Raw genomic sequence first — 27,924 nt, forward strand, 5'->3', positions numbered from 1 at the left:
TGCTCTTTAAGTTGAGGGCTTGATGCCCTGTGAGTATAATTATACTCTATATGTTGAGGGTTTGATGCCCTGGTTGGTACCACATGCATGATTAAGAAGTAGAAGTTGCATTGTCGAAGTTGAAGTTGTTAAAGTTGCATTGTCGAGTTGAAGTTGTTGATGTCGCATTGTCATTATCTTTTTTTGGTAAGTCATTGTCATTATCTTTAAGTTGTCATTTTTCAATGAATTATTAATGAAGTACTATGTAAAGAATTATGGTTATTAATTTATGATGTTTAAGTTTTTAAATGTATTTGATGAATTATATGCTTATTATTAATGAATGTGAAATTTCACCCCTTATGCTTGGAAATGTTGCCTCTACGTGGGTAACTTGCAGGTAACCAAGAATGGTTGTTGAAGTGAGTTGACTCTCTCACGTGTCGTCGTCTTAGGGTCGCTCTGATACGTAACGGGATGGGGATTTTGATGTTTTCCATGTGTTACGTATTTATTATGATTTTATGTTGAAGATTTGTTTAAACTGAATTTTTAATAAGTTGTTTAAGTTGAGGCCATTGTGCCAACACGATGTTGAACTTAGTTGTTTTCCGCTGCATTGAGATTTAATTTGATGACATACGATGATTGAAATAAATAGTAATTTTACTATATTTATAATTGTAAGAAGTGTAGCATCCTGTTTAGTTGTTTTACTCTGATTTATGCAAAAAAAAATCAAGTTGGGAAAATGGGGTGTTACAGTTCCCTCCTAGGACAATAACCAAATCAAGCAACAAATCATTGATGATTATCAAGCTTCAACAACGACTCTTTTTGATGTGCTGGCAATCCTCAACGTATCTTTCACATTTCTATATAAAGGAGTGAAAACTTGAAGATTGTAAGAGACTCACAATAATTTTACAAGTGCCAAAACTCTGCTGAAATTGTTTCACATCAAAGTTCACTTAGAATTTCTTAACAACTTTCATATCTTAGAAATTCTAGAGTCTGTATCTGATTTGTATTGTGAACACCACTTATTGTATATCAAGTGTTCAACCTCAAACATATTTTTGTGTAATTGTGTTTGTTTAGAAGACTCTTGCTTTTGTGCTTGAGTATAGGAAGACTCTTGTGTTTATGCTTGAGCATAGGAAACCTCTTGCTTTTGTGCTTGAGTAGTTTGAAGTCTCTTGCTTTTGTACTTGAGTAATTGTAATCGGATATTAATTTTAGTGAACTCTCTTTGGAAGTGCAAGGGGGACATGACAACTTCCGGATTGTGGAAGGAACATGTATAATTGCTTTGTGTCTTTCTCTTATCTCTATCTATTTACATTATCCGTTGCATAAGACTCTGAACTCTGTTCAAGACTCTAAACTCTATCAGACTCTGGACACTGTCTTAGTTTTAAAAAGAAGAAAAAGCTAACACAATTCAACCTCCCTTCTTGTGTTTTTTCTCACCTTCATGCCTGCACAAACCAAACAAAACACATTTATAAATTATTACGCACGAAAAAATATAACAAAATAATAAAAGTTAAGGCTCACATTTATAAGTTTCTTATAGTGAGCAGTGTCACGCTTCCCCTAAGAGCTCTGTCTTCAGGCCTACACGCCTCAGCTAACTCGCCGTATAGGTATGCCAGTGTCATCCCTCCCCATGAATAATTATGCATCCCCGCGTAGCCCTCCTCCATGGTCGTCAGATAGACCAACTCGATGCGTTTGTTGCTTCTTTCACCAAACAACAAGCATCCTACAAGATAGAGAAGATAACACTTCACACAAAATGTCATAACCCTCTGCAGCTCCTCCATCTCCTCTGGATCCTCCGTATCCGCCAATACGTTAGCCCTACCAAGGTACCTCGTATATAACTCCCTCAGCTTCGGGTAACTAACGTACCCACCGTACTCCGTACCACAAATTTTCTCCGCCTCCTGCTGCGACACACCCAAGTGCCTCATCAGTAGTGCCGCTCCCTCATGTCTCAAAATCTTCTTTCCATGGCTCAACATCCGCCCCTCAATCTGAAGATGCATCAGACATGCGACATCATCCAAAGTCACTGTTGTCGCGTCATTTTTCGGAGATCAAAGCCATTTGATTAGCGTTTGACTCACTTTTCTTTCCACGACTGAACACATTTTTTTTAAGGGGAAAAAGTTCAAAACACCCTATATTAAGAGATTTAGGGTTCGGGGGTTGGTTATATTTAGGGAAGGTGTTAGCACCCTAAATATTTGTAGTACTTTACGAGAACCTCTTGATTTTATTTAATTAATGTGCTATAACCTGCTTGCTTATTTTGAAAAGAAGGAATTAAAGTGGAAAAATAAAGACCTAATTATCTACATTTTTTATTGATTTGGAAGGATGATTGTCCTCTGCCTACGTATCCGTGAGGGATCAAAACCTCGTAGTTCGGGGTAGAAATTGACGTTTGATTTGTTGAGTGTTTTTTATTAGTTTTGAAAAATGTTTTAAAATGAAAAGCCAAGTGGCAAATGAGTATTTGTTTGTGTTTTTTAATATTGAAAAAAGAGACTTAAAGTAAAGTTAAATTGATTGAAGTTTGATTAAGAAAATAAAATAAAAATGTGGTCACTTGATTTGGATCAAGGTTTATTATGAAAATATTTTTGATTTTGATTATTTGCATGTTTTTTTGTTGTTTTTTTGGAATATTAAATTAAAATTAAACTAATGGAGCAATAAAAATAAAAGCGCGTGGATTTTTGTAGTGACGTTGGATCACCACAAAATCCATAATCTAATTTTTTTTTGCATTTTTGAATATATATAAGGCGGTAAAGAAATAAAAGGACACGCATTTTTCTCATTTATATTTACATTGGACCTAAATACATTCTAATTGGTGGAAAATAAATAACAATAATTAAAATGCTAAAGAGAATAAAATAAAAATGCAAAAATGCTAAAAAGAAAAAAAAAACTGCAAGAAAATAAAAGAAATGGACTACCGAAGGGACAAAAATCACCGAATGGACTTTTCTGAAGGGACTTATTCCGAAGGGACAGAAAAAAGAGGTAGAAGAAAAGAATAGCTCGTCAACACAATGTGAAATTGTGTGGAATGAGGGCTCTATCTATAAGTGAGGAGGTTGATGAAAAATGGAAAATTGGTTTAATGGAAATGATGGACAATTTTGGTGAATTTTGAAAAAGGAATGTTAAAGTTGACACTTGACTTGAATTTTTTTTTTTAGACCTTGTACATTTTATTTTGGACCTATTGACACTTTGTTTATTTTTTTTTTGACACTAATTAATTAAATAGAAATAAAATAAAAATAAAATAAATCTAATACGAAATAAAATAAAAACAAATTAAACTAAATTATTTAAAGAAAAATAAAATTAAAAGATGGAAAATAAAAATTATTAAATATAAAAAAAGTAACTAATCTTAAAATTAAAATTAATAAAAGATGGAAAGAAAATAAAAAGAGAAAAGAGGGTCCGACTCGAAATCAAAAAATGAGGTATTTTAAAATACCTCCCTGCCGAATTTTTTACTGAAAAAATTAGAGATCGATCAGAGTCGAGTGACATGTGTCAGTGGGGCCGTAGGCAAAAAATTGAGGTATGACAGATGCCCCTATTTAAGTTTCTTCGTCCGGAGATTTGAAGATGAAATCTTTGATTTGACGAGTCGAAGAGACTTAAATACAAAATACACAATTTTTGACCTAAGATGGTATGAATGCATGTGATGCAATTTATGAATGTAGGATGATTTGACTCAAATGAGAAATAACAACGGGATACCCGAATTCGTTGAAGAAAATGGGTCCGACTCCGCTAGGGGAATGTAGTTTCACTGGGGAAAATGATTGTCTACTATCATATTGATAGCTTAACAGAGACGATTGATATTTTTACCTAACTATCGATGAGATAGCTTAACAAAGGTAAGAATGAAAGAAAAACCATCGTCTAACTACCGTTGAAATGATAGCTTAACAAAGACAAATGATACTTTTACCTAACTATCGATGAGATAGCTTAACAAAGGTAAGAATGAGAGAAAAACCATCGTCTAACTATCGTTGAAATGATAGCTTAACAAAGACAAATGATACTTTTACCTAACTATCAATGAGATAGCTTAGCGAAGGTAAGAATGAGAGAAAAACCATCGTCTAACTATCGTTGAAATGATAGCTTAACAAAGACAAATGATAATTTTACCTAACTATCGATGAGATAGCTTAACAAAGGTAAGAATGAGAGAAAAATCATCGTCTAACTATCGTTGAAATGATAGCTTAACAAAGACAAATGATACTTTTACCTAACTATCGATGAGATAGCTTAACAAAGGTAAGAATGAGAGAAAAACCATCGTCCAACTACCGTTGAAATGATAGCTTAACAAAGACAAATGATAATTTTACCTAACTATCGATGAGATAGCTTAACAAAGGTAAGAATGAAAGAAAAACCATCGTCTAACTATCGATGAAATGATAGCTTAACAAAGACAAATGATACTTTTACCTAACTATCGATGAGATAGCTTAACAAAGGTAAGAATGAAAGAAAAACCATCGTCTAACTATCGTTGAAATGATAGCTTAACAAAGACAAATGATACTTTTACCTAACTATCGATGAGATAGCTTAACAAAGGTAAGAATGAAAGGACAACTTGGTCAGTCACACTGGGGATGACACTATTGAGAGTTGAAATTGACTTGTGACACCACTTGCACAGCTACCGCTGGGGATGACACTTTTTGAAATTGAAATTGAAGTTTGATTAATGTCATGACTAGCAGGGCTTCACGCCGGGGATGACACTTTGACAATAAGAAGGTAAATGGAAGAGGCTTATTTGTAGAAACTTGCGGCTTGACACAATGGTAAGTTAAGATTGAACCGAAGAGACACGACCGAATCGAGATTCTGGACGACTGATGCAATTATGTGTGAATTGATGTTGTGCATATGATGTGTACGTATAAACGTACGAATATGTGAAAATATTGATGAACGCATGATTATATGAATGTGTGAATGTATGACTGTGTGAATGTATGACTGCATGACTGTATATGACATGTGACTCGATGAAACGAGACAAGACAAGTAAGATAGGAGACGAACTGACATCGCAGTACAAACACTCGGCAAACTTCCTTGGAGATGATACTATTGTGAACAAATCGAGCCGTTGACGGTGTAAGAACCTGGCACAAGGTAGCAATTGATGCCACATTGGGGTAGGCCCATTGTTGATAAAAAGTTTGGAAGAAGTCGCCATTTGTAAACCGGCACATAGTGTTCTTCCATTGGTATGCTTCAGCAGTCATGTTTTTTTGTTTTATTTTTTGAAAATCCCTAACTTTTGCCTGGACCACCCTTTCGGGTTTTCAGTCCACCGGGAATATATTTTTTTTCTCCCCCTAATTTTTGCCTGGACCACCCTCTCAGGTTTTTAGTCCACCGGAACGCTCTTTATTGCCTAAGTCACCTTTTCAGGTTTTCAACTTAGCGAGCTTTGATTTTTTTGTATTTTTTTTTTTGTATTTTTTTTTATTGTGACAGCATCTTGCTCAAAGTAGAGGTCCTTTCCATAGTGCCTAGCCATGTTTCTCTTCCAGAATGTAACCGTTCTCGAGGCGAATGTTGTTGTACGCTTCACCTGCCCACGAGTTCAAAGAGAGTGTGTTTGTTGTGCACTCTTTTCAAAAGATGTAAAACAAGTTTTGTATTTTTGACAATTTTTGCTTTAAGTACTGCCATAAAAAATAGAAGAAATTATGCAAATAGAATAAATGAGAGTTTCAAATAAATGGGCACAGGCTCAAATTTTGATGAATTGAGTGGTGACCTGCCAAGGGCATGGATCCACGGATTTTTGAAATTTTTTGGAAAAATGGTAAATGTAATGGGGAAGGGTACATTGAACACAATAACCGCTATTCTCCCTAACAATTATGAATTCCCCTGTTCCGAGTCTTTGATCTGCAGATGCTTCGAATCGGAGGTCTTTTGATAGCTGGATGCCCCAAGTGGATTGTGCCTGACCGGATGCACTTACTTTGTCTTTTTATCCTTAATTTTTTCATAGATCGCCCTTTCGGGTTTTCAATCTATGGATAACCTTTTTGTTCAGGTCTCTAATTTTTGCCTAGACCGCCCTTTTGGGTTTTCAGTCCACCGAGACACTCATTTTTGCCTAAGCCACCTTTTCAGGTTTGCGACTTATCGAGTTTTTATGTTTGACAGAGTATTTCTTGACTGCACCGGCATTCATAGGAAGTACAAGTTTGTCACCATTCATAGTTGTAAAATTCATTGCACATGAGCCTTCATAGTTAGGCGTCCACTTGCTCCTGGAGTCTAGTTGGAAAGGTAGCACCTTTTTGGGCACAAAGTCTCTTTCTTGAATTTTGAGGGGACGAACCTTCTTGTTGGAAGTTTGTTTCAACCTCTTTTGACATGGTTGTACAAGTTCGTCATGTATTTAAATTCAATCAAACTTAGATTTCAGCAGAACTCCTATTGACGAGACTTCGACCTCCACGGGAAGCATGGCCTTCATGATGTATGTTAATGAAAGAGGGGGTTGCCCCTGTTGAAGTGTGTACTGAAATACAATACTTATGAAGTGCAAATGGTAGCATTATGCGTCAGTCTTTGTAAATGAAAGCCATCTTCTGGGCAATCTTCTTTGATATTTTGTTCGCAGCTTTGACGGCTAAGATGCCCCAGTATGTGAGAGATCATGTCGGGAGTCTCTTCATTCTTGTCTTCTTCAGCTTCGAATACAAGGAACTCAAAGTTGGAAGAGAGTACATGGTAAATGTGTTCAACGGGTTTATTAATGCATGATTTATTTATTGATTTTGGCAAGTAAGAACAAGTTATGGTTATGCAGATATTTGAAAATGATTATTACTTTTTGGGTTTTTTGTATTACCATTTTTCCAGAGAAAAACACAAAATGAAAACAAAGTCGGGATCAAAACGACCTTTTTATTAATGATGACAATTCTTAAAGCAAAAAGCCCTACACCAGTTCACTTTCACCTCGGGCGGAACGAAAGGATGTTCTTTGAAAAGAGAAAAGCAACAAACAAACATTATTTGAACAAAAAGTCGTGGATTTCTTGTTCAAACTGATATGTTCTTTCTTTTTGTTTGCACGAGTGTTGTAAGTGTGAGTTGACTTTAGACAAGGACAACTGGACAACTTTGAGATGGATTGACCTTTAGTAGAAAAGACACAGTGTAAGACTCAGACTTGAAATTATGTATGCAAAATGATGCATGCTATGCTTATGCAAAAATAGACACATTTTTTTCGAAGGACTTGTCAAAGTAATTGTAAACTTGATAAGGAACATTGTTTTATCTGAAAATTGTGAAGATGTTGCAATTGGTTCCCTTTTCAAAAGTAAGAACGAAACCAAGGAAAAAATTCTTAGCAAAAGCTAAAGCTTAGTTAAGGTTTTTGAAGTTGTAGGTGTTCCTTCTTACAAGGAGCATATCTTTGATGTTTACAAGAACTTATCTAAGTCCTTCGATATTAGTGAGAAAAAGGTTTTATGAATGAATGCATGAATGCATGTATGCATGATTATGCATCGAATGCATGGTGAGGTTAAGTCCATAATGTTGGAGCTTAAGGATAACAACGCCATTTGGTAGGGACTATGGTTTCAAATGTACCTGTATCACGGGTTCTACCAAGTTCCCAAAGTCCTTGACCACTGGCGAACATTGTCGAGTTACGGAAATACTTCCGTTCCAATGATGTTCGTAAGAAAGTCTCGTCTGAGTGTAGTATCGCGTATCAACTAAACCAAGATTACTCAAGGCTAGCCACCTCACTATGCCCTAAATGGCCAAGATGAGTTAAGGGTTACTAAAGGTCCTCAACTTTTAGCGGTCACTTGAAAATAACATGCCAAACACGAATACTCATGCCAACATAGTATATTTCCAAGATTCCTTAGTTGAGTGGGGTTATCACATGTGCCAATACCAAAATTCACTCTTGGCGTAGCACTATGATTATACCACTGTCCTATCTTAATGTTCCCTCAAGTCTGGGTAATGAACTTATCTCACCACTCACGTTTAGAAAGGAGAAAGAAGAAGGAAGAACATATATACAAGTATTTCCATCCTTTATTTTTTGTTTTTGTTTTAAGCAAGTTATAGCACAAAAAATTAAATAAAGCCAAGTTAGGCTCAACCCTCTTAAGGGGTCCCCAGCGGAGTCACCATTTCTGTCGCGTCATTTTTCGGAGATCAAAGCAATTTGATTAGCGTTTGACTCACTTTTCTTTCCACGACTGAACACATTTTTTTTAAGGGGAAAAAGTTCAAAACACCCTATATTAAGAGATTTAGAGTTCGGGGGTTGGTTATATTTAAGGAAGGTGTTAGCACCCTAAATATTCGTAGTACTCTACGAGAACCTCTTGATTTTATTTAATTAATGTGCTATAACCTGCTTGCTTATTTTGAAAAGAAGGAATTAAAGTGGAAAAATAAAGACCTAATTATCTACATTTTTTATTGATTTGGAAGGACGATTGTCCTCTGCCTACGTACCCGTGAGGGATCAAAACCTCGTAGTTCGGGGTAGAAATTGACGTTTGATTTGTTGAGTGTTTTTTATTAGTTTTGAAAAAGGTTTTAAAATGAAAAGCCAAGTGGCAAATGAGTATTTGTTTGCGTTTTTTAATATTGAAAAAAGAGACTTAAAGTAAAGTTAAATTGATTGAAGTTTGATTAAGAAAATAAAATAAAAATGCGGTCACTTGATTTGGATCAAGGTTTATTATGAAAATATTTTTGTGATTTTGATTATTTGCATATTTTTTTGTTGTTTTTTTGGACTATTAAATAAAAATTAAACTAACGGAGCAATAAAAATAAAAGCGCGTGGATTTTTGTAGTGACGTTGGATCACCACAAAATCCCTAATCTAATTTTTTTTTGCATTTTTGGATATATATAAGGCGGTAAAGAAATAAAAGGACACACACCCACACACTTTTCTCATTTATATTTACATTGGACCTAAATACATTCTAATTGCTGGAAAATAAATAACAATAATTAAAATGCTAAAGAGAATAAAATAAAAATGCTAAAATGCTAAAAAGAAAAAAAAAACTGCAAGAAAATAAAAGAAATGGACTACCGAATGGACAAAAATCACCGAAGGGACTTATTCCGAAGGGACAGAAAAAAGAGGGAGAAGAAAAGAATAGCTCGTCAACACAAGCTAAAGAGGGAGAAGAGAGAAAAGTTCTTTAACAACTCAAGAGAACTTTTGGTGTGTGAAATTGTGTGGGATGATGGCTCTATTTATAGGTGAGGAGGTTGATGAAAAATGGAAAATTGGTTTAATGGAAATGATGGACAATTATGGTGAATTTTAAAAAATGAATGTTAAAGTTGACACTTGACTTGAATTTTTTTTTTAGACCTTGTACATTTTATTTTGGACCTATTGACACTTTGTTTTTTTTTTTTTTACGCTAATTAATTAAAAAGAAATAAAATAAAAATAAAATAAATCTAATACGAAATAAAATAAAAACAAATTAAACTAAATTATTTAAAGAAAAATAAAATTAAAAGATGGAAAATAAAAATTATTAAATATAAAAAAAGTAACTAATCTTAAAATTAAAATTAATAAAAGATGGAAAGAAAATAAAAAGAGAAAAGAGGGTCCGACTCGGAATCAAAAAATGAGGTATTTTAAAAATACCTACCTGCCGAATTTTTTAATGAAAAATCAGAGATCGATCAGAGTCGAGTGACATGTGACAGTGGGGCCTTAGGTCAAAAATTGGGGTATGACAACTGTCATCTCCCCCAAGGGCATGTGAAAAGTGCTGGTCTTGGGATGCGACCTCTCGCATAGAGTCATCAGCAGGGCATGAGGCAAAGTGGCGTAGCCAAGGTAAACCAAATCATGTAACCCGCTCTCCCTAAGCGGATCCTAAAACCAATCTTGATTCCCGTTTGGGCGTCCGAGACTCAAAATCTTAGCCCCGTGATTAATCGGTTCTGCAACACGCAGCTTATGATCCTGAAATAATAGAAAATTAAACATAGCTTAAACAATTTATACATTAAACAATGTAAACATTTAACTAAATAAAATAAAACTTAACAAATGCAAAAATAAAACAGAACGCATATAAACCTTAAAACTTAAATAAAACACATAACAAAATAAATTTAAATCATAATTAAACATAAAGAAAACAATAAAAGTTGAAATAAAGAAAATAATTAAACATAAAGAAAAGAATTAAAAAAAACACATATTAAAGTTGATATAACAATTAAACAAACACATATATAAAGAAAATAATTAAACATAAAGAAAAAACATTTAAAAAAATTACACTTATGTTATCTGAATTATACCGAAGCGGCAATGCCACATGATTGACATAAGAGTGCAGCAAAGATAGGTCTTCCGATCCTTCAGGAAAGGGAGGGTCCACAGGTAACACCATTCAAAGGGGGAGCACTTCAGTGCCATAGCAATATGGTGCCATTGTGCCATAGGACCAATTAGAATTTGACACGTGTCAAGGCTTATTAAAATAATAAAAAAAATAGAAAAAACAAGTTTAATTGAAATAAAAAGAAAGCGATGCAGAAAAAGCAAAACGTAGAATACGTTGCCGCTCTTTCTTCTTGCCACTTCAAGCAGCAGCGGTGACACTCACCCAAACTAGTATTCACGCGTCCGCCTCCGATGACCACCTCCGCCGCGCCGTCGCTTGATAGTCTGGCATCGTAAGGTTCTTTCTTTCTTCCTTATCTTTTTTTTTCCTTCATCTTTTGAATAGTTATGGTCATGAGAACAAACAAAAACGGAACTCAAAATTAAAATAAGGATTAACTACACTTGATTAGGGAAAGAAAACAAGCTTTTGAAACAATTTCAATTCTGTAGGATTAGATTTTAAGAAATTAGGGTTTTATTTTATGATTGAAGTAAACTCATTGCAAGGGGTAAATATGCTCTGTTTTTTAGGAGCAATACATATGCTCTGTTTAATAGCTAAACATTAGATGAATTAGGTTTTTTAGGAGCAATAAATATGCTCTGTTTTTTGGTCTGATGTATGAGCAGGTACCTTCATTTGGATGTATTGTTAACCTGTTTAGTGACACTCCTTGTTCTTACCTCTTTTATCTCTTTTATTTACTTGTCAGGTACCTTCATTTGGGTATTTGACATGGCTTCTTCGAATGATGATTGGAAGCCAAGACTTGGAATGGAATTTGACACTAGAGAAGAGGCTGAACAGTTTTATCTTGCTTATGGTTTACGTGAGGGCTTCGGAGTTAGAGTACGCTTTACAAACTGGAAGAAAGACGGTAGTGTATCGTCATGCAGGTTTGTTTGTTGTAAGGAAGGAATACGGAAGAAAGAGGATAAATGTGCATATGAAGGAAAAATTCGGAGAGGCGAGACTAGAACGAAATGCTTAGCAAGAATTACACTTTCGAGTAAAAATGGAAAGTTGGTTATCAATGAGTTTGTAGAAAACCATAACCATGATCTACTAAATCGAGAGACAACGCACATGCTTCGATCACATAGAAAGATAACTGAAGTACAAGCATATGAGATTGATATGGCCGATGACTCTGGATTAAGGCAGAAGGAAGTGTATCAACTTATGAGCACACAGGCAGGGCATAGCGCTAATGTTGGATTTACAGAGGTGGATGTAAGAAACTATATCACTACAAAAAGACAAAGAAGTATGGTGTATGGTGATGCTGGATATCTTTCACAGTATTTTCAACGATAGTTGTTGGAGAATCCGTCCTTCTTTTATGCATATCAGATGGATATAGATGAACAGATTACAAATGTGTTCTGGTGTGATGCAAATATGATTTTGGATTACGGGTATTTTGGTGATGTTGTTTCATTGGACACCACATATTGTACCAACGATGCCAATAGACCGCTTGCCTTTTTTTCTGGTTTCAACCATTATAGAGGTTCGATCATTTTTGGTGCAGCTCTAATGTATGATGAGACAATTCCATCATTTAAATGGTTGTTTGAAACATTCTTACAAGCACACAACAACAAAAAACCAAAGACGATCTTCACTGACCAAGATCAAGCAATGTCTAGGGCACTTGAAGAAGTGATGCCTGAGACTCACCATGGTTTATGCACATGGCACTTGTTGCAGAATGGAATTAAACATCTTGGAAACAGGATGAAGAAAGGAGATTCTTTGCTAACAGATTTCAGCAAGTGCATGTATGAGATTGACATTGAAGCAGATTTTGAGAAAGCTTGGTTTGACTTGGTCAATGAGCATAATCTTCATGGAACAACTTGGATCAACTCAGTTTATGAAATAAAAAAAAAAATGGGCTGCATGTTATATGAAGGAAGCATTAACATTTGGCATGCGAAGTACACAAGTTAGTGAAAGTTTGAATGCTCACTTTAAATGTTGTCTAAAACCGAATTTGGGTATCCTGCAATTCTTCAAACATTTCGAAAGAGTTGTTGGGGAGAAGAGAGAAAAAGAACTTAAATGTGATTATGAGTCCTCACATAAGCTTGCAAGGTTAGTGTATGAAACTTCACCATTACTAATCCAAATGGGAAAGATATACACACATACTATATTTGAGTTGTTTCAAAACGAGTAAGTTATTCTTGGCTTTGTCTGTACCTATTAGACATGAAACTGACTCTCTATGTGAATATGTCATCACTAATAAGAAACATGAAGGATCTTTTAGAGTGTCATTTAATCGTGTTTCAACTTCCATTACTTGTAGTTGTAAGAAGTATGATACATTTGCCATACTTTGTTCGCATGCATTAAAAGTGTTTGAGCTGAACGATGTTAAAGTGATTCCTGATATGTATATTTTAAGAAGGTGGACAAGAGAAGCCCGTTGTGGCATTGTGCAAGATTTTAGGGGAAAAGAGGTTGAACAAGATCCTAAGTTGTCTAGAAATCGAATGTTCAGACAAGTTGTCTCTAAGTTCATTAGAGCGGCAACTGTAGCATGCAACTGTCAGCCCAAGAAAAGAAGTGCTCCTCCAAGTAAACACGCTCAATCTAGCCGTGTCGCACCTCAAAGAAGTTCACAGGTATATAAGCCGATACATAGATTACTTGTTTTAGTTTTACATGTATTTTCACTTATTTTAATGTTACATAATCATTTTAGGTTAGAGAATTAACAACTAATATGGTTGATGGAGTATCTTGTTCCGCGCCTCCAACTTATGAGCCCCCGCTAGCACGTGAGGTTATGTTTGTTAGTCACACAACTATGTTGATGGTAATTTCATATTTTTTTTCATAAGGAACTATTCTTATACTAATTATTTTTCATTGCACAATCATGATTCTAATTATTTTTTGTTATTAATGTAGACACCTTTTGATGATACAAATATTGAAGCATTACTTTGACATTCGATCTCAATCGAAAGAAACGGAGCTGATTATTTTTTGAAAATTATTATGTGTAGTTAGTTTGCATTTACAGGGTTGTATTTGGTAACTGTTTTTTAATGGCAGCTTTTGGTGTGTCTCCTGCTGTTTGGATTCGTACAGCTCTGTTGGTGTGTTCTCAGGGGCTGTTTTTGATGCTTGGATATGCTTAGCTGGGAATAGTTGAATTTTGCATTTTGACAGTTTCCATTAGGGACTGTTTTTAGTTGTTCATTTCTACCTCTGTTCCTTAATTGTATATGTTAGCATCATGTGTAGCTTTTGGGCTTCTTAGTGTGGAGTTGTATTTTTTGTTGGGAGTATCTATAGGTGTTCCGTATAAATGCGGCACCTTGATTTGTTCCGATTTTCTTTGTTTTATCCGCGAGCAGTACCGTTTTAGTACATCTCGTCGTGAATAATATTAACTGATTCAAAAAAAAAAAATTAGTGTAAACTAGTTAGTAATTTTGCACTAACAATTCAAATCCTTTATGTATATATTGTAAAGATATACAAAAATTAATTGTGCAATTTTGCAATGTTGTTTCAGCAGAGTCCTAACTCCTAACCAAACTTGTGCAATTTTGCAATGTTGTTTCAGCAATGTTGTGCAATTCAAATCCTTTAATGTATATATCAACCAGAAAATCTTGTTAACTATATGACAGTTAAAAACACATATTCTAAACCTTAAAATAAAGTAAGTATATATCAACCAGATTCAAACCATTAGAGCAGAATGAAAAGCAACGCAATACCTTTTAAAATTCAGTAAGCAAGAAATTTTAAGTAGTATATCTGATTCCAATTCAACTCAATAAAGTATGTCTACAATTTAGCTAATTATGTATTATTGATGGAAAGCTTGTTATATTAGTATACCATATTCTACAATTGATTCAAAACAGCACCAATACCATTGTTTTCAATCAAGAGTAACCATTGTTATGAAGAAATAATGAGAAAGCATAATACTAACAACAACAAAAAATTGAAAAAAAAAATGATTTCATTGATGGATAAAACTTAATTTCATATACACATTGAGATCCAAATTACATGACAGAGACTTAATCTAATATACATGTAATCAAAAATGAATTAATTGAATACACATAACAAGATCTAAGCCTTCTTTAGAGACTTTCCTTCCCAATAGCAGCTGTCCAGTCTTCTTGTTCAAAATCCTTCAAACAGATCCAACCTTCCTGCAACCCTTGACACACCAAAAATCGTCTTGATAAGCCAAAAATCTTATTCACCAAAACAACATATGGATTCAATCGAATACGAGATTGAGAAGGAGGGATGTGAATAACCGACGGCCTGTGATAAATTGATGTACAACAGTGCGGCGGAGGGCGGTGGTTGATGGTTACGGCGGCAGACGGCGAAGAAAACCAATGGTGGTTTCTGGATTGCGTTTGCTGGAAGCGAGAAAGAACATCATTGTTGGATCCCGTTTTCTGTGCTTTTTCTGCTTCGCTTTCTTTTTATTTCAATTAAACTTGTTTTTTCTATTTTTTTTATTATTTTAATAAGCTTTGACACGTGTCAAATTCTAATTGGTCCTATGGCACAATGACACCATATTGCTATGGCACTGAAGTGCTCCCCCCATTCAAAGCCACATTATGATTTAAACAACATAGGCAACAACTACATTCATTTATCAATTCATAACTACACATGCAATCATCAAATTGTCAATTTTAAAATCAACCCTAACCACATGCAAACTACTCTAATATTTTTTTAAAAATAAACCTAAACAAACTAACATTATCATTAAAATGATTAATACAACTTACTTGTGATAATGTGTAGTTGATTTGATTGCAATTCGTGAAAATGACTTTGGTGAAGATTAGAGAGAAATTGAGAATTTTTGAGAAGTTTTGAAAATGATATATGTTTCTATTTCTGCGTCCGTTTATGTTTAAATTTCATCGGCAGTTAACTGACGATGTTTTCTTCGACAGTTCCGAATTTTTAATTTCTTGACAATTAACTACTGAAAAAAAAAAATCATATTTTACTCGTGTTTCTCAGCTTTATCAAATGTGTGAACTAACAATTTTCACAATATTTGTACCAAGTTAAGGAACCAAAAAGACTCCCTCTACATTGTAAGTTTTGATCAAAAAGTCCCCGTAAAAAGAAACACAAATTGTACACGCTGGCAATCCGCAACTCAGAAAACCAACCAATCACAATCAATGACACGGATCGCAATGAATATCTCTTTTAAAAATTGATCATTACCGTTGAATCTTCAAAGTCCACAATTTCTCTCATTCTCATCTAATCCACAATTAAACCGACTTAACTATCCTTAACCCACGCACATATAAACACTCCTCTCTCTCACACAATCTTCATCACTGTTTCTTCTCTCTTCTTCTTCGAAAACCTAATCAATCAATCTTAGCTTTTTCTCTTCTTCTCCGATTCAATGGCTCGTACGAAGCAAACTGCTCGCAAATCCACCGGCGGCAAGGCACCAAGGAAGCAACTCGCGACCAAAGCTGCAAGGAAATCTGCTCCAACCACCGGCGGAGTGAAGAAGCCTCATCGTTATCGTCCTGGAACCGTTGCTCTTCGTGAGATCCGTAAGTATCAGAAGAGTACTGAGCTTTTGATCCGTAAGCTTCCATTCCAGCGTCTTGTTCGTGAAATTGCTCAGGATTTCAAAACGGATCTGAGATTTCAGAGTCATGCTGTTCTTGCACTTCAGGAAGCTGCTGAGGCTTATCTTGTGGGATTGTTTGAGGATACTAATTTGTGTGCAATTCATGCTAAGAGGGTAACGATTATGCCAAAGGATATTCAGCTTGCTCGTCGTATTCGTGGTGAACGTGCTTAGGGTTATGGATTATTAGTAGTATTTTGGAATGGTTTAGGGTTTTATGAATGTTAGTTTCTTTTATGCATTTTTGTATAGTTTTGAACCTATAAGGTTCATTTTAGGGTTTTCTGTGGACAATTTTGGTTTGTAATTTGTCAATTACAATTCAAACTATTGCAATTGCAATTATGTTTCTCTTCTTTTGATGCAAAACTATCAATGCAAAACACAAACTTAATAATACTCCCTTCGGCCTGACTTATTGCAATTTTGATCTAACTTACTTTGACCATATTTTTCTACTAATGTACATAGGTAAATATCAAATATCATATATAAGATGTCGTTGGATTCGTTTCGATGAGTATTTTCAAAATATCAAATTTTCATTATTTTTTCTAACATATTATTCAAGATATTTAAGCTCAAAATTATGAATTGGAATGTGTAATGGAGTCAACTGTATTATGTATTAAAGGACGGAGGAGTATACAACAGAGTGCAAACCTATAAGGACTAAAGATAGAAGAAAATTAATGAAAACAGCTAGAAGAAACCAATTCCACATATTAAATATTATTCTTTCATCAAGTTCATCATACAAACAACATCATTTGAACAAAAGCATTTCCTATTTCTTGCAAATAGCAGCTCTCCACTTGATCTGAAGAGCTTTAGAAAGCTTAACAAGTCTCTCAGTCTCAGGTATAAGCCCCTTCACAGCAGGGTCAGAAGCAAATCTCTCAGCCCATTTCACCAAATTAGGAGCCTTTTCTTCAACCAACACTTTCCTTTCATACTCATGCTCAATCACACTAAGCCATCCCAAAAAACTCCCAAATGCAATATCAAGATAACCAATCCTATCACCACCAAAAAAGGGTTTTCCTTTGCTGCATTTTTCAAAAGCTTCCTCCATCCTCTCAACCACTTCTTCCAATACTTCAAAATATGGCTTCCTTTCATCCTCTCCTTCAACAGTAATTATGCTTTGCATAGGAGGAAACCACTGTTCCATTTCCACACAAAATAATAAAATTATAAAGTTAAACTTCTGGAAAATCTCAAATGTTCAGTCATTTTTAAGATGAGTTTTAGATAGATGTTTGTTTGTCATTAGCACTATAGCTTTGTTTATCCGTGTTTCAATAAATAACTTATTTAAAAGCTTATAGCATAAGTGCTTACATCTAAAGCTATTTCTATAACAAAAGATGAAATAAAGTCAAAATATTTTCATATAAGCTGTCAATGTTGTTATAAACTATTATAGGGAGTTCATAGACAAGTCATAAGTTGTTTCCATAAGCTATTCGATACAGTCTCACAAGTTCTCATGTCATAAACTCAAATAAGTTGATCTGAAGAGGTCCAATTTTGACTAACAATTGGTACTTTCAAGAACCGATTAAATTGACACTTTTAATATCTCATGATCAAATAACTTAATTTTTTCATGAGTCAGTTAGGCCTTTACTTTTTTATGTTACAATAATAAGCTCCAAACATAATCTTGAACTTCTAAATTAAATCAAATGAATTCATTTCAAACAAGAAAATAAAAACGAAAAAGCAAAGAGAAAGAAGCTACCTTTTGATCTATATAAGCAGCCCAGAATCTAGCAACTGCTCTATCATAAGTATCAGAAGGGAGAATGGAAGGAGCACTGGACCATGTTTCATCTATATATTCAACAATGATGAGAGACTCAGATATTGGTTTATCTTTGTGAATAAGCACTGGGACTTTGCCATAAACAGGGTTGGATTGAAGAAGAATATCACTTTTGGGGTTAAAGGTTTCATTCTCTTCAAAGTTTTCATATTCAAGGGATTTGATGTTAAGGGCAATCTTCACCCTTGTCACATAAGGACTTGACCATTTGCCAATAAGCTTCACATCACTCTTTGCCATTGAAATTGGATATCTTTGAAGAATAATGGTGTTGATCAAAGTTTGAGAAATGAAAATTACATTACATTGTTTATATCAAAATATCATTATTTTTTTATTGGTTGACCCAAATATCATCATCGGTTAGAATCTTTTTGTAGTAACTAGTGACTTTATACCAGCAGACAAGACAAAGAAACAGACAAACAGTGTCCTTGTCAATGACATTGCTTGAAAACTTTTTATTTTTTCACTCTCCCTTCTATGAAAAAATCGATTGAAGTGTTTATTTTAATTTTTAACTTCCTTAGTCCTAAAAATTAAGTTAGCTTTCTTGATTTGTTTCCCTTTTCTATAATTTTAAAATTATTTATTATTTTCTTTACAAATGAATCTTATTTATTTTACATATGAGATCAATTCTATCTGTTGTGAGAATTGGTGGAAAGATGACAAAAAATAAAAGTGAAATGATGAGAAAAAAATATTAGTACAGTTGTGGTAAACTATTATTTTATTTTATTTTATTTTTGGTACAAAATGGTAAACTATTATTATTATTATTATTATACATTATTGATATTGATGATAGTGGAACGATATTGGTGAGACTCATTATCTCATTATCTTTAGAAAGTGGGAAATATACAAAAAAAAATGGAAAAATCTCACATTTTTTAGACAAGTATTTTGTGAAGATTCTTTTAAAATGATGGGTTAATGGTGCTTTTACCCTTTGTAATATAGATCATTTTTTATTTTCCCCCCTGTAAAATATTTTTTTTAGGTCATAAAAAACAAAAAAATTCTAGAAAAAAAAAATAGTACTTTTTTTTTTTTTTAAACCTATTAGGGGATGGTGATAGAAATTCCCTCAAAGACAATGGGATGTGAATGGTGATATCATAGCACACTGCAACTCTTGAGATATTTGCCATCCATGTAATCCTGAACATCAATTTTGGTATAGCCAACAACAAACAAAGTCAAATCATGACAAAAATTCATTCTATTCTGTTCTGTACCATGTTTCTCTACATTATAAATTTACAAAACCATTACTTTTCTCCTACAGCAATTGCTAAGGGAAAAAAGAATGAATGAAATATGTGGAGGTCACAAAAACGTTGTCAGTACATATGGACAGACAGGCATATAAAAATATGTCATCTGTTGTTGCAACATAGTGGTTTTCCTTTGTGTTGCAATTTATCCCACATACATGTCATTTGTCTTGGAGATTGATAATGTGCAGTGAAGTAACCTTCAATGCACCCAAATTGGCAGAACTTGTAGCTGTGCACAATCTCAACTGGTCGTGAACTCTTGAATTGCTCTACCCACATTCCCATGCTTACGTCCTCCATTTTAAATAACTGTAACACATTGAGTTTCATTAGTGATTATGTTGCTGTATGTCAACAGACACAAGTATATGCACAAACTAGCAGACTTTGAATCCGTCTGGATTGACTTGTTTGAGTTTATCGTGAGACTGTTTGTGACTTGGGAGAGTCTATGGAAATAACTTATGACATGTCCATAAGTTGTTTTCAGCTTATTTCCATAAACTCTCCATGATAGCCTATGAAAATTGCTTGACTTAATTTTTTTTTTTCATTATAAAAATAGCTTATACATAAGCATTTATATGAAAAGCACTTAGTTGAGCTGTCTATCCAAACCGAACCTAAAGATGAAACACAACATCCATGCAACACGAAAGGGGGAAATGAGAGGTAGAGAGTAGAAAGCACAAGCAGGGACTGGTGTAATAAGCAAAGATTCATTTGCAAACGTACTTTTAATTTGTGCTCCTCAAAGTTCGATACAATGAACTGAGCAATGTCTGATGAGATTATATAACCTGGACCATTAGCATAGGTAGGATACTCTTCTTCCGCCCATTCCTGAGAGTTAATGAACAAAGAATTATAAACAATCACAAAAGGAACTTAAGTATTTTTTCTTATAAAGAGAGTACATGATGTCTAATTCACTGTCTCAAAATTCCATGATAATGATTGTTGCGAATGGAACTTAAGCTCACTGAAATGTTAGTCATATTACTTGAAACTCCTAAAGTCGCGCTTGAAGAGAATACTATCTGATCAACTAAGAGCAGAATATTTAGGCCCCGTTTACTTTGTGAAAACCTCGTCTGTTTTCACTTTCTAAAATTATGTTTACTTATTGTGATAATATACTACTGTAGATAGAAGTCTAATGTAGTTTACAACGAGATAGAAGACTAATGTAGTAAATAATTGTGATAAAGAGAAGATGGAAGACAGAATAGAAAGAATGTATATTCAGAAATAATGAAAACTGTGTTTTGCCATTTTCAAAATTTATGAAAAAGGTGAGAAAAATATTAGATCTATATTCTCGTTTATCAGTTGAAGTGAAAATGAAAACAGGACAACATAGGAAGTAAATGGGCCCTTAAGATTTTTGTAATAATTTATTTACTCAGAATTCCACAGCCTGCGGAACTTCCACTAATGACCTAGTAATTCAAATGCACACCTTATTTCAAATGATTTCATCAGCCAAATCATATGGGATTTCCAGAAAAAATTTCTAGGCAGTAGTCACCAAATATTCATATATTCGCACACAAAAATCCATGTTCAAAGTACCAGTAGATAGATATCCATGATCAAATCACTAGAAACTTGTTTAAATACTCAAATGCAAACAGTAAACCTCTACGGACTCTGGTAAAGTTATGACCTTGACGTCAAACATGGACCAGACTAACAATTTGCAACTACACACAGTAAAAGAATTAGTAAAAGCAACTATTTTAATTTTAACTACATATCCCACATAACAACCAGTAATATAGAAATCTAACTAGTACATATTTAAGGCATGATAGGTGGAAAAAAGAAAAGAAAATCAATACCTCATATGTGACTGCCCATTTACCATGGCGAAGGGGCGTATGGTGGTAATTCATATTACCAATGTAGAGACTTTTGCCAATTCCTACTTTTCTTACTTCACTGATGATAGAATCCAATCGAACAAACGTGTCATCATCACATTTCATGATATTCTTAGCAGCAACAGTACGAATCTGAATAACCAAGTTCAATAGCAATCAGTAATATAGCAGAAATGTGAGGGCAGATGGAGGAAATAGAAATTTTTAAATACTAATCTGCCATTACTCACCCCATATTCAGCGATAGCTACAGTCTTCACCACAACAAGGTCATAATGATCCATATATGGGACTATAATAATATCACCAAAATAATCTGCTTCTTTCTTTATGTCCAAATTTATATCTTTCCTTGCATGCTTTTACATGATAAGTAAGAAATAGAAAATAGTAAATAATGTTACCAACAAAAGAAAGTATTTGTCCATTTTATCATTACTGAGGGGTAGGGAAGATGCATTAACTCTTACCAAAGCAACAAAGAATCGAGCTACAGCATGTGAAGATTTGATTAGCTTATGTTGCATCCACGATTTCCTTACTGCCATTCGTTCGGCAAAATGGTTTCCAGCAGAAAGTATTCCAATGAAAAGCTCGACATTCACATCGAGAATAGGTGGAGCTTTCCATTGAGGAAGCAATTCGAGATGCATCTGTGGCGCAAAACTTGGATGTGATGTTGGTAACGAAGCAGCATATACAGAGTGCACATCAATATCCCCTTTTATAGATAGACCTGTAGCATCCTCAAGAGAGAATCCCTGAGAATATAACAGAGACACTTTAGATATTTCTGCGTTCAAAAAGTAAAAGGAGACATGATGATTGTACGTACCGTGCGATAAGGAAAAGAGGTAACATGCTTTCCGTCCACACTAACATGGTAACCTTCCAAGCCAGCAGTTAAGGTGAGAACAAATAATCTGCCCTCTATAAAAGGGTATGGCCAATCAAAAGTGATCTTGTGTTTTCGCCCTATCAGTCTAGGTAACCACCATGTTGCCTTAGACTCTTCTGAATGGCTATCATCATCGCGGATCCACTTTTCACATTTCAACTGTCCATCAACTTCATAAAGCAAAAACAAAACAAAAAATTGCAAATATGAGCAATGTTGCTTAGAATAAACATGCTTGAGAAAAATGGATAAAAAACAAGGTACACGTTCACAAAAGAGAATTATTATAGAATCAAGTTTCTGTTTATACAAATTCACAGATGAGCGCAGTAAGACCATAGTGAACTCCACAATACAGGAATAATATCCATGGACATGAAGGTCCAAAAAATCACTATGTATCTGCATTTATAGGAAATTATAAGCGGTGGGGGAGAATGATTTCCCGTTGTTATTTACCACGAATGATTCAAAATGAATTTCCTATCATCATGAATCAACTAACTGAGAGCCTAATGCATCTTTTTCACTTTGCAGTGTATTACAGTTCTATGGCATTAGAAGTCAAAGGTGAATTCTAGGGCTTCAACAATCACGTCACAACTGCAATTTGACCACAGCATCAGCAACATTATAATTGCAAAGCAACTTTTCCAACAATCACATCACAAGTTTACAATTACAACTGTGGCCACAATCGCAGCGACTTTTTGCACCTTTTGTAACTATAAAGTAACCCTCAATATAAAACCAAAGGCCTGTTTGGATTGACTAACTTGAACTTATCAACTAGCATACACACTTGTGAGATTGTTTAGGACAGCCTATGAAAACTGACATATTCATAAATTAATTTCAGCTTATTTTCATAAGCTCACTAGGATAGCTTATAACTTATATGAAAACAGTTTTACTTTATATCATCTTTTGTAATGAAAATAGCTTATACGTAAGCACTTATACGATAAACACTTATGCTATGAGCACTAAATTAAACAATTATCCAAACATAGCCCAAGTCAACAACATCAACAACAAAATTCTAAACTTAAAATTAGAAAATGTTGAAATCAATTACCAGTATCTTCATCAGCCCTAGACTTCCATCCCTCACACCTAAGTGAAGAACCCCATTGCATTCTATAACAAGTATTCTGCTCAATCACCGGCTTCCCACTATAATCGCCTTTCAACCTAGGATTAAAATGCAGTATCTTAGGTGGTTCCTCCTTATCAACTACCTTCAATCCTTGAAGCTCCATCATAAACTGTGACACTAACACCTTTTCATCCTCATCTTTCACAATAGTTATCTTAGGATCATCCTCCCAATGAGCCAATCGCGGCGTCCCAACAATAGTAACATGAGACCACAAAGTCAACCCACAAGGAATCATCATAATCCCATTCTGGTTCCTTAATTCAGACCCAGATACCGAAATCGAATGCCGACACGAATCAGAAATATTCTCAGCAACATTCACAGTTTCAACACTCTGAAACTGAATTTCTTCCCACATTTTCTTCCCTTTAACCCAAGCAACCTTAACAGCCTTTTGAATCTCAGAAAATTTGTCTTTTTCTAAACCAGATTCATTCAAATCACCTTCATTGAAACTCAAGGTGGAAACTTTTTGCAACTCTTGCATTGGTTTTCTATGTAATGAACCTTGGTAAACACCAAAAGCTTCTTCTGAAGGAAAGTTCAAAGCTTTTCTATGATGGGTGTTTTGGTTTTCATTCACAAGCACAGAAGAAACTGAAACAAACTCAAAAGTTTTGATTTCAAAGGTTGTGAAGAGCAAATAAAAAAGCATAAGAAGCATGAAAATATGAAGAAGTTTAGGTCTATTTGGAAAGAGTGAAAATGGGTTTAGTTTCAGTTTGTTCATTGTTTCAAAAGATTACAACTTTTTTTCTTCTATGAATCAAATAAACTATATAAGAAAGAAGGGGTTTTATGTTATAGAATCAGAATAAGAATAAAAATGAATGAGAATTTTTGTGTTATGGGTAATGTTCAATGAACCAACTTTGGAAGCTTAATCCTAAACTATAGAAGAATATGAATATCAATGATTGGGACCAGCTTGCACATTCTATAAACTACAACGGCAAAGTGACAGAGAAGGTTTGTGTTCTTGTGAAAAGAAAGTATGTTGCAAATTTGAATTTTTTATCATATACCACTAAAATAGGTTTATCAATTAATAATAAGATATTCATAATGCCGTTCAAAACAACAAAAAAATAAAAATAAATAAATAAAAGAATAAGATATTCATAAGGCCTAAACAATAAAATATTTATATGTATAATTTTAAAAAGGATTCGTTTTGAGACCATAATTCAGTCGATATAGACATTATATTAGTTAGGTAAGAGCTGAAGTTTGAATCTCAAATTCTTCATTTGCTCACTTAAAAGTGAAATTCTAACCATTAAATTACTTAAAAAAATAATATAAAAAAGGTCTCTGTAAAAAAAAGTTACATTTTTTTTTTATAAATCAATTGTGTTAGTACAACTAAATTTAGGTAATTTTTATTTAGAGAACAATATGAAAATCTAACAACTATGTGCGTGGTCTAATTCAAATGACAATATTGATATAGTTAGACCGAGTATATTGATAAAATTGTATATATGAATTATATATGATATTTCTAACAATATAATAATCAATCAATTGGGTGTAAATCTAACTCAATTGATTTAAGTATCATCCCACCAAATATTGTAGATTAAATTTATTTACATATGTACCAAATTAAATCACATCATGTGGAATGATTTGATTAGAGAGACATCTAAAATAGTTTATATTATAATTCGATCACTCATACAAGTAAAAATCTATTTTATAAATTTATTGAATAATTGATGTATATGATAATATAGACCAAACACATTAATTATTTATTAAACTTAAAAATTAATTTTTTATTTATTTATAGCAATGATTTGAGAAAATAAGTACTCCATATAGATAATAATTTTTGAAATTATTATTAGTTTGACCAAGCATTTTTATGAAAGTAGATCCATTAAAGCCATAAAAGGTTTTGTGCATAGGAAAAGGAGTAGATTCACAAAAAGGGACAATTGCAACCGACAAGATGTTTATACTTATTATTTTTTTAATAAAACTTGTTGTTATCTCGAATATAACTGAAAGAAATTTATGTAAGACTAAAATAAAATCTATTTCTTAAAAAAAAAATCAATTAAATTGTTCATGTGGATCCGTTAACAGTTTTGAAGATATGATTTTTGGTTTTGTTTTCAATTTCATAAGAAGAAAATTAATAAAGTATTGCGGTGAAGTTGTCTTTTAAGCTGGTGGCAACCTCAAGATCATCGTAAGACAGGTGGTCATGAATGGCACACCTCATACTTTTCAGCCTCCAGCTCCACCTTGGGTCGGTGCTAACTTGTTTATTCTTTCTCAAGCAATGTTTAGCTTTTCATCATTAATTAATTCATTTGATAAAAAAATCATTAATTAATTGATTAACATAATAGTACTATATATTTAATGCCGTTTGTTGAGTTGAGTGTACTATGGAAAGTATTTGTCAACTGTCATTTTGATAATTTTTTGGTTAGAAGAATTTAAGGCGAAGGAATGGCATGAAGGTTCGTAGTCTCGTAGATAAAATGATATTAAACTATCAATGAAAGAGTTCATGTGAGCAATTCAGTTTATAGAAACATTATATTAACTAGACTTTCCACATATACATCGTAGATATAGTAGACAAAAACAAATCTCAATGCATATTAAAGAGAATAAAACATGTGCTCCCTATGCAGATGCTGGAATTCGAACCTCAGACATATTAAAGAGAATAAAACACTTATTCACCTTAAAAATATTAATTTTTATCAATCGTGTCTTACTTCATTCTTTTGTTAAAATTATATGTCAATGTTATATTATTGGTATGTTACTTCATCTTTTTTTTTTTTTTTTGACAAAATGTTACTTCATTATTTTGTAAAAATTATATGTTAATGTTATATTATGTACCTAAAAATAGCTCATTCTTAACCTCAACATGTAAAATGTTTTATTTAAATAATTTTCCTTTTATCGAATATTTGACATTTAGCGTAAATGATACCCTTTAACTGTTTGTTGAAATGTTTCTTCCACCTGTTTGTAATATTAACAAAAAAAAAAATATTGCTATAATCTTTCAAAACCCTTTTATTTCAATATGGCGATTTGTTTTGTTGAAGAAATAGGGCGATTTGTTTTGAAGAAATAGGGGAAATAAAGCAATGCCTATTTGCTTTGTTCATGAAAATAGGAGATTAGGTGTGAGAATATATAAGAAGATATATATAAGAAGGGAATTTAGCATCAGCGTTAAAATAGTAAATATATGCAATAGGTTTATGTTAAAATTAGGGCTAAAATATGCTTATATGTTAACTTTAATATATAAGAAGATGTATCGAGAAATTGAGAAGGGGGAAAATTCAATAAGGTTAAACAAACGAATTTAGCATCAGGGTTAAAATAGTAAATTTATGCAATAGGTTTAGGTTAAAATTAGGGATAAAATATGCTTCTGTGTTAACTTTAATATATAAGAAGATGTATCGAGAAATTGAGAAGGGGGAAAATTCAATAAGGTTAAACAAAGGAATTTAGCTTCAGGGTTAAAATAGTAAATTTATGCAATAGGCTTAGGTTAAAATTAGGGCTAAAATATGCTTCTGTGTTAACTTTAATATATAAGAAGATATATAAAAGTTGAAGTTCGAAATTCGAATATCTACTTATTCACCTTTGAAAAATGAATTTCAAATTGTTAGACTACATAACAAAAAAGAATATCAATAAAGGAGTTGTGAGATCTTCTCCGATTACAACATTATCTAGTTTATTGTTTCATATATGTAAGCAAGTGTCACATAAAAGTTCAGGTGCCATTTAATTTGGGAAAGAAGATTTTTTTCCCACCATGGGAAAGTCTCTTTACGAAGGATACTTGTCGGTTTTTAACTTGCAAAAAAATAAAATAAAACAAAAACTCAATTTATTATTTTAATGTTGTTTCCAAGCTTACTACTGCACCTCCCCATTTCCCCATTACACCACAAAACTGATTGATTAATACTAACTATATTTTAACAGATTACCAAAAATTACAATTATATTAACGGCAGCCTAATCAACAATGTAATCAGTAACTATATTTACAATTTTTTGTATATAAAAAAAAAACCATGATTCAAAAAATATTCTTCTCAATTAATTTGTTACTAAAAATTGGCATTATGTGGTACGTTCATTTACAAAAATATTCTTCTTGAAATTAATTTGTTACTAAAAAGTACCATATTGTATTAATTACCATTTACAAAAATATTCTTCTCAATCTTAAACGAAATGGTTTTGTCTAAGATGATCATTCAAACCGTAACCCTATCCCAAATTACAAAAAGGAGATATTATGTTCAATGACTAAAACAAACTCATATTTTTTTAAAACAATTGTGTATGGTTTAATTTAGTCCACAAAATAAAAAATTGTGATTTACTTTTTTGTGTAATTAACATTATTATTTACGAAAAATGCACCAAGTATTTTTTTTTATTTACACATCATTTTCTTAAAAATCAGTCGATTATCAGTTTTTTTTTCAAACATACAGTTTTTTTATCAGTTCATAATTCCTTTTAGCATTAATCAAATAAAAAAAATTATTTTCTTTTCTTTGTATCAACAAAAAAAAAATACATATTCCCTAATTTAAATACCATATACGTAAGGTTAATATTTTCATTATATACATAATAATATGTATAAT

At 33.1% G+C, this 27,924-nt stretch overlaps 3 protein-coding genes across 3 annotated transcripts; 1 reads left to right on the forward strand and 2 right to left on the reverse strand.

The window, feature by feature from the left end:
* The first annotated feature begins 15,817 nt into the window (after window positions 1-15,817).
* LOC11409976 (histone H3.3) lies at window positions 15,818-16,596 on the forward strand. Its single transcript, XM_003628512.4, has one exon. The coding sequence runs from the start codon at window positions 15,961-15,963 to the stop codon at window positions 16,369-16,371; it is 411 nt and encodes a 136-aa protein (XP_003628560.1). The 5' UTR covers window positions 15,818-15,960; the 3' UTR covers window positions 16,372-16,596.
* A 205-nt stretch (window positions 16,597-16,801) lies between these two features.
* Window positions 16,802-18,393, reverse strand: LOC11408680 (glutathione S-transferase U17). The gene is made up of 2 exons (XM_003628513.4): window positions 17,945-18,393; window positions 16,802-17,362 (listed from the first exon to the last, which is right to left on the reverse strand). Exons 1-2 carry the CDS (start codon window positions 18,266-18,268, stop codon window positions 16,985-16,987), a joined length of 702 nt encoding a protein of 233 aa, XP_003628561.1. The 5' UTR covers window positions 18,269-18,393; the 3' UTR covers window positions 16,802-16,984.
* Window positions 18,394-19,190: 797 nt separating this feature from the next.
* On the reverse strand, window positions 19,191-24,255 carry LOC11407124 (hydroxyproline O-galactosyltransferase GALT6). The gene is made up of 7 exons (XM_003628514.4): window positions 23,177-24,255; window positions 22,036-22,268; window positions 21,671-21,961; window positions 21,431-21,559; window positions 21,159-21,332; window positions 20,050-20,157; window positions 19,191-19,623 (listed from the first exon to the last, which is right to left on the reverse strand). The coding sequence occupies exons 1-7, from the start codon at window positions 23,988-23,990 to the stop codon at window positions 19,414-19,416; spliced, it is 1,959 nt and encodes a 652-aa protein (XP_003628562.1). The 5' UTR covers window positions 23,991-24,255; the 3' UTR covers window positions 19,191-19,413.
* Window positions 24,256-27,924: the final 3,669 nt, after the last annotated feature.

The sequence above is a fragment of the Medicago truncatula genome, chromosome 8, assembly GCF_003473485.1.
Source record: "Medicago truncatula cultivar Jemalong A17 chromosome 8, MtrunA17r5.0-ANR, whole genome shotgun sequence".
Classification (NCBI taxonomy): domain Eukaryota; kingdom Viridiplantae; phylum Streptophyta; class Magnoliopsida; order Fabales; family Fabaceae; genus Medicago; species Medicago truncatula.

Bases quoted from the DNA above. Each gene is read 5' to 3' on its own strand.
- LOC11409976 (XM_003628512.4), top strand. From the start codon at position 15,961: ATGGCTCGTACGAAGCAAACTGCTCGCAAATCCACCGGCGGCAAGGCA.
- LOC11408680 (XM_003628513.4), bottom strand. From the start codon at position 18,268: ATGGCAAAGAGTGATGTGAAGCTTATTGGCAAATGGTCAAGTCCTTAT. The intron at 17,363-17,944 runs GTAGCTTCTTTC...GAAATGGAACAG, and splicing joins CTGCTTATATAGATCAAAAG to TGGTTTCCTCCTATGCAAAG.
- LOC11407124 (XM_003628514.4), bottom strand. From the start codon at position 23,990: ATGAACAAACTGAAACTAAACCCATTTTCACTCTTTCCAAATAGACCT. The intron at 21,333-21,430 runs GTGAGTAATGGC...TTGGTTATTCAG, and splicing joins TAGCTATCGCTGAATATGGG to ATTCGTACTGTTGCTGCTAA. The intron at 19,624-20,049 runs GTACGTTTGCAA...AATGTGTTACAG, and splicing joins TTGAGGAGCACAAATTAAAA to TTATTTAAAATGGAGGACGT.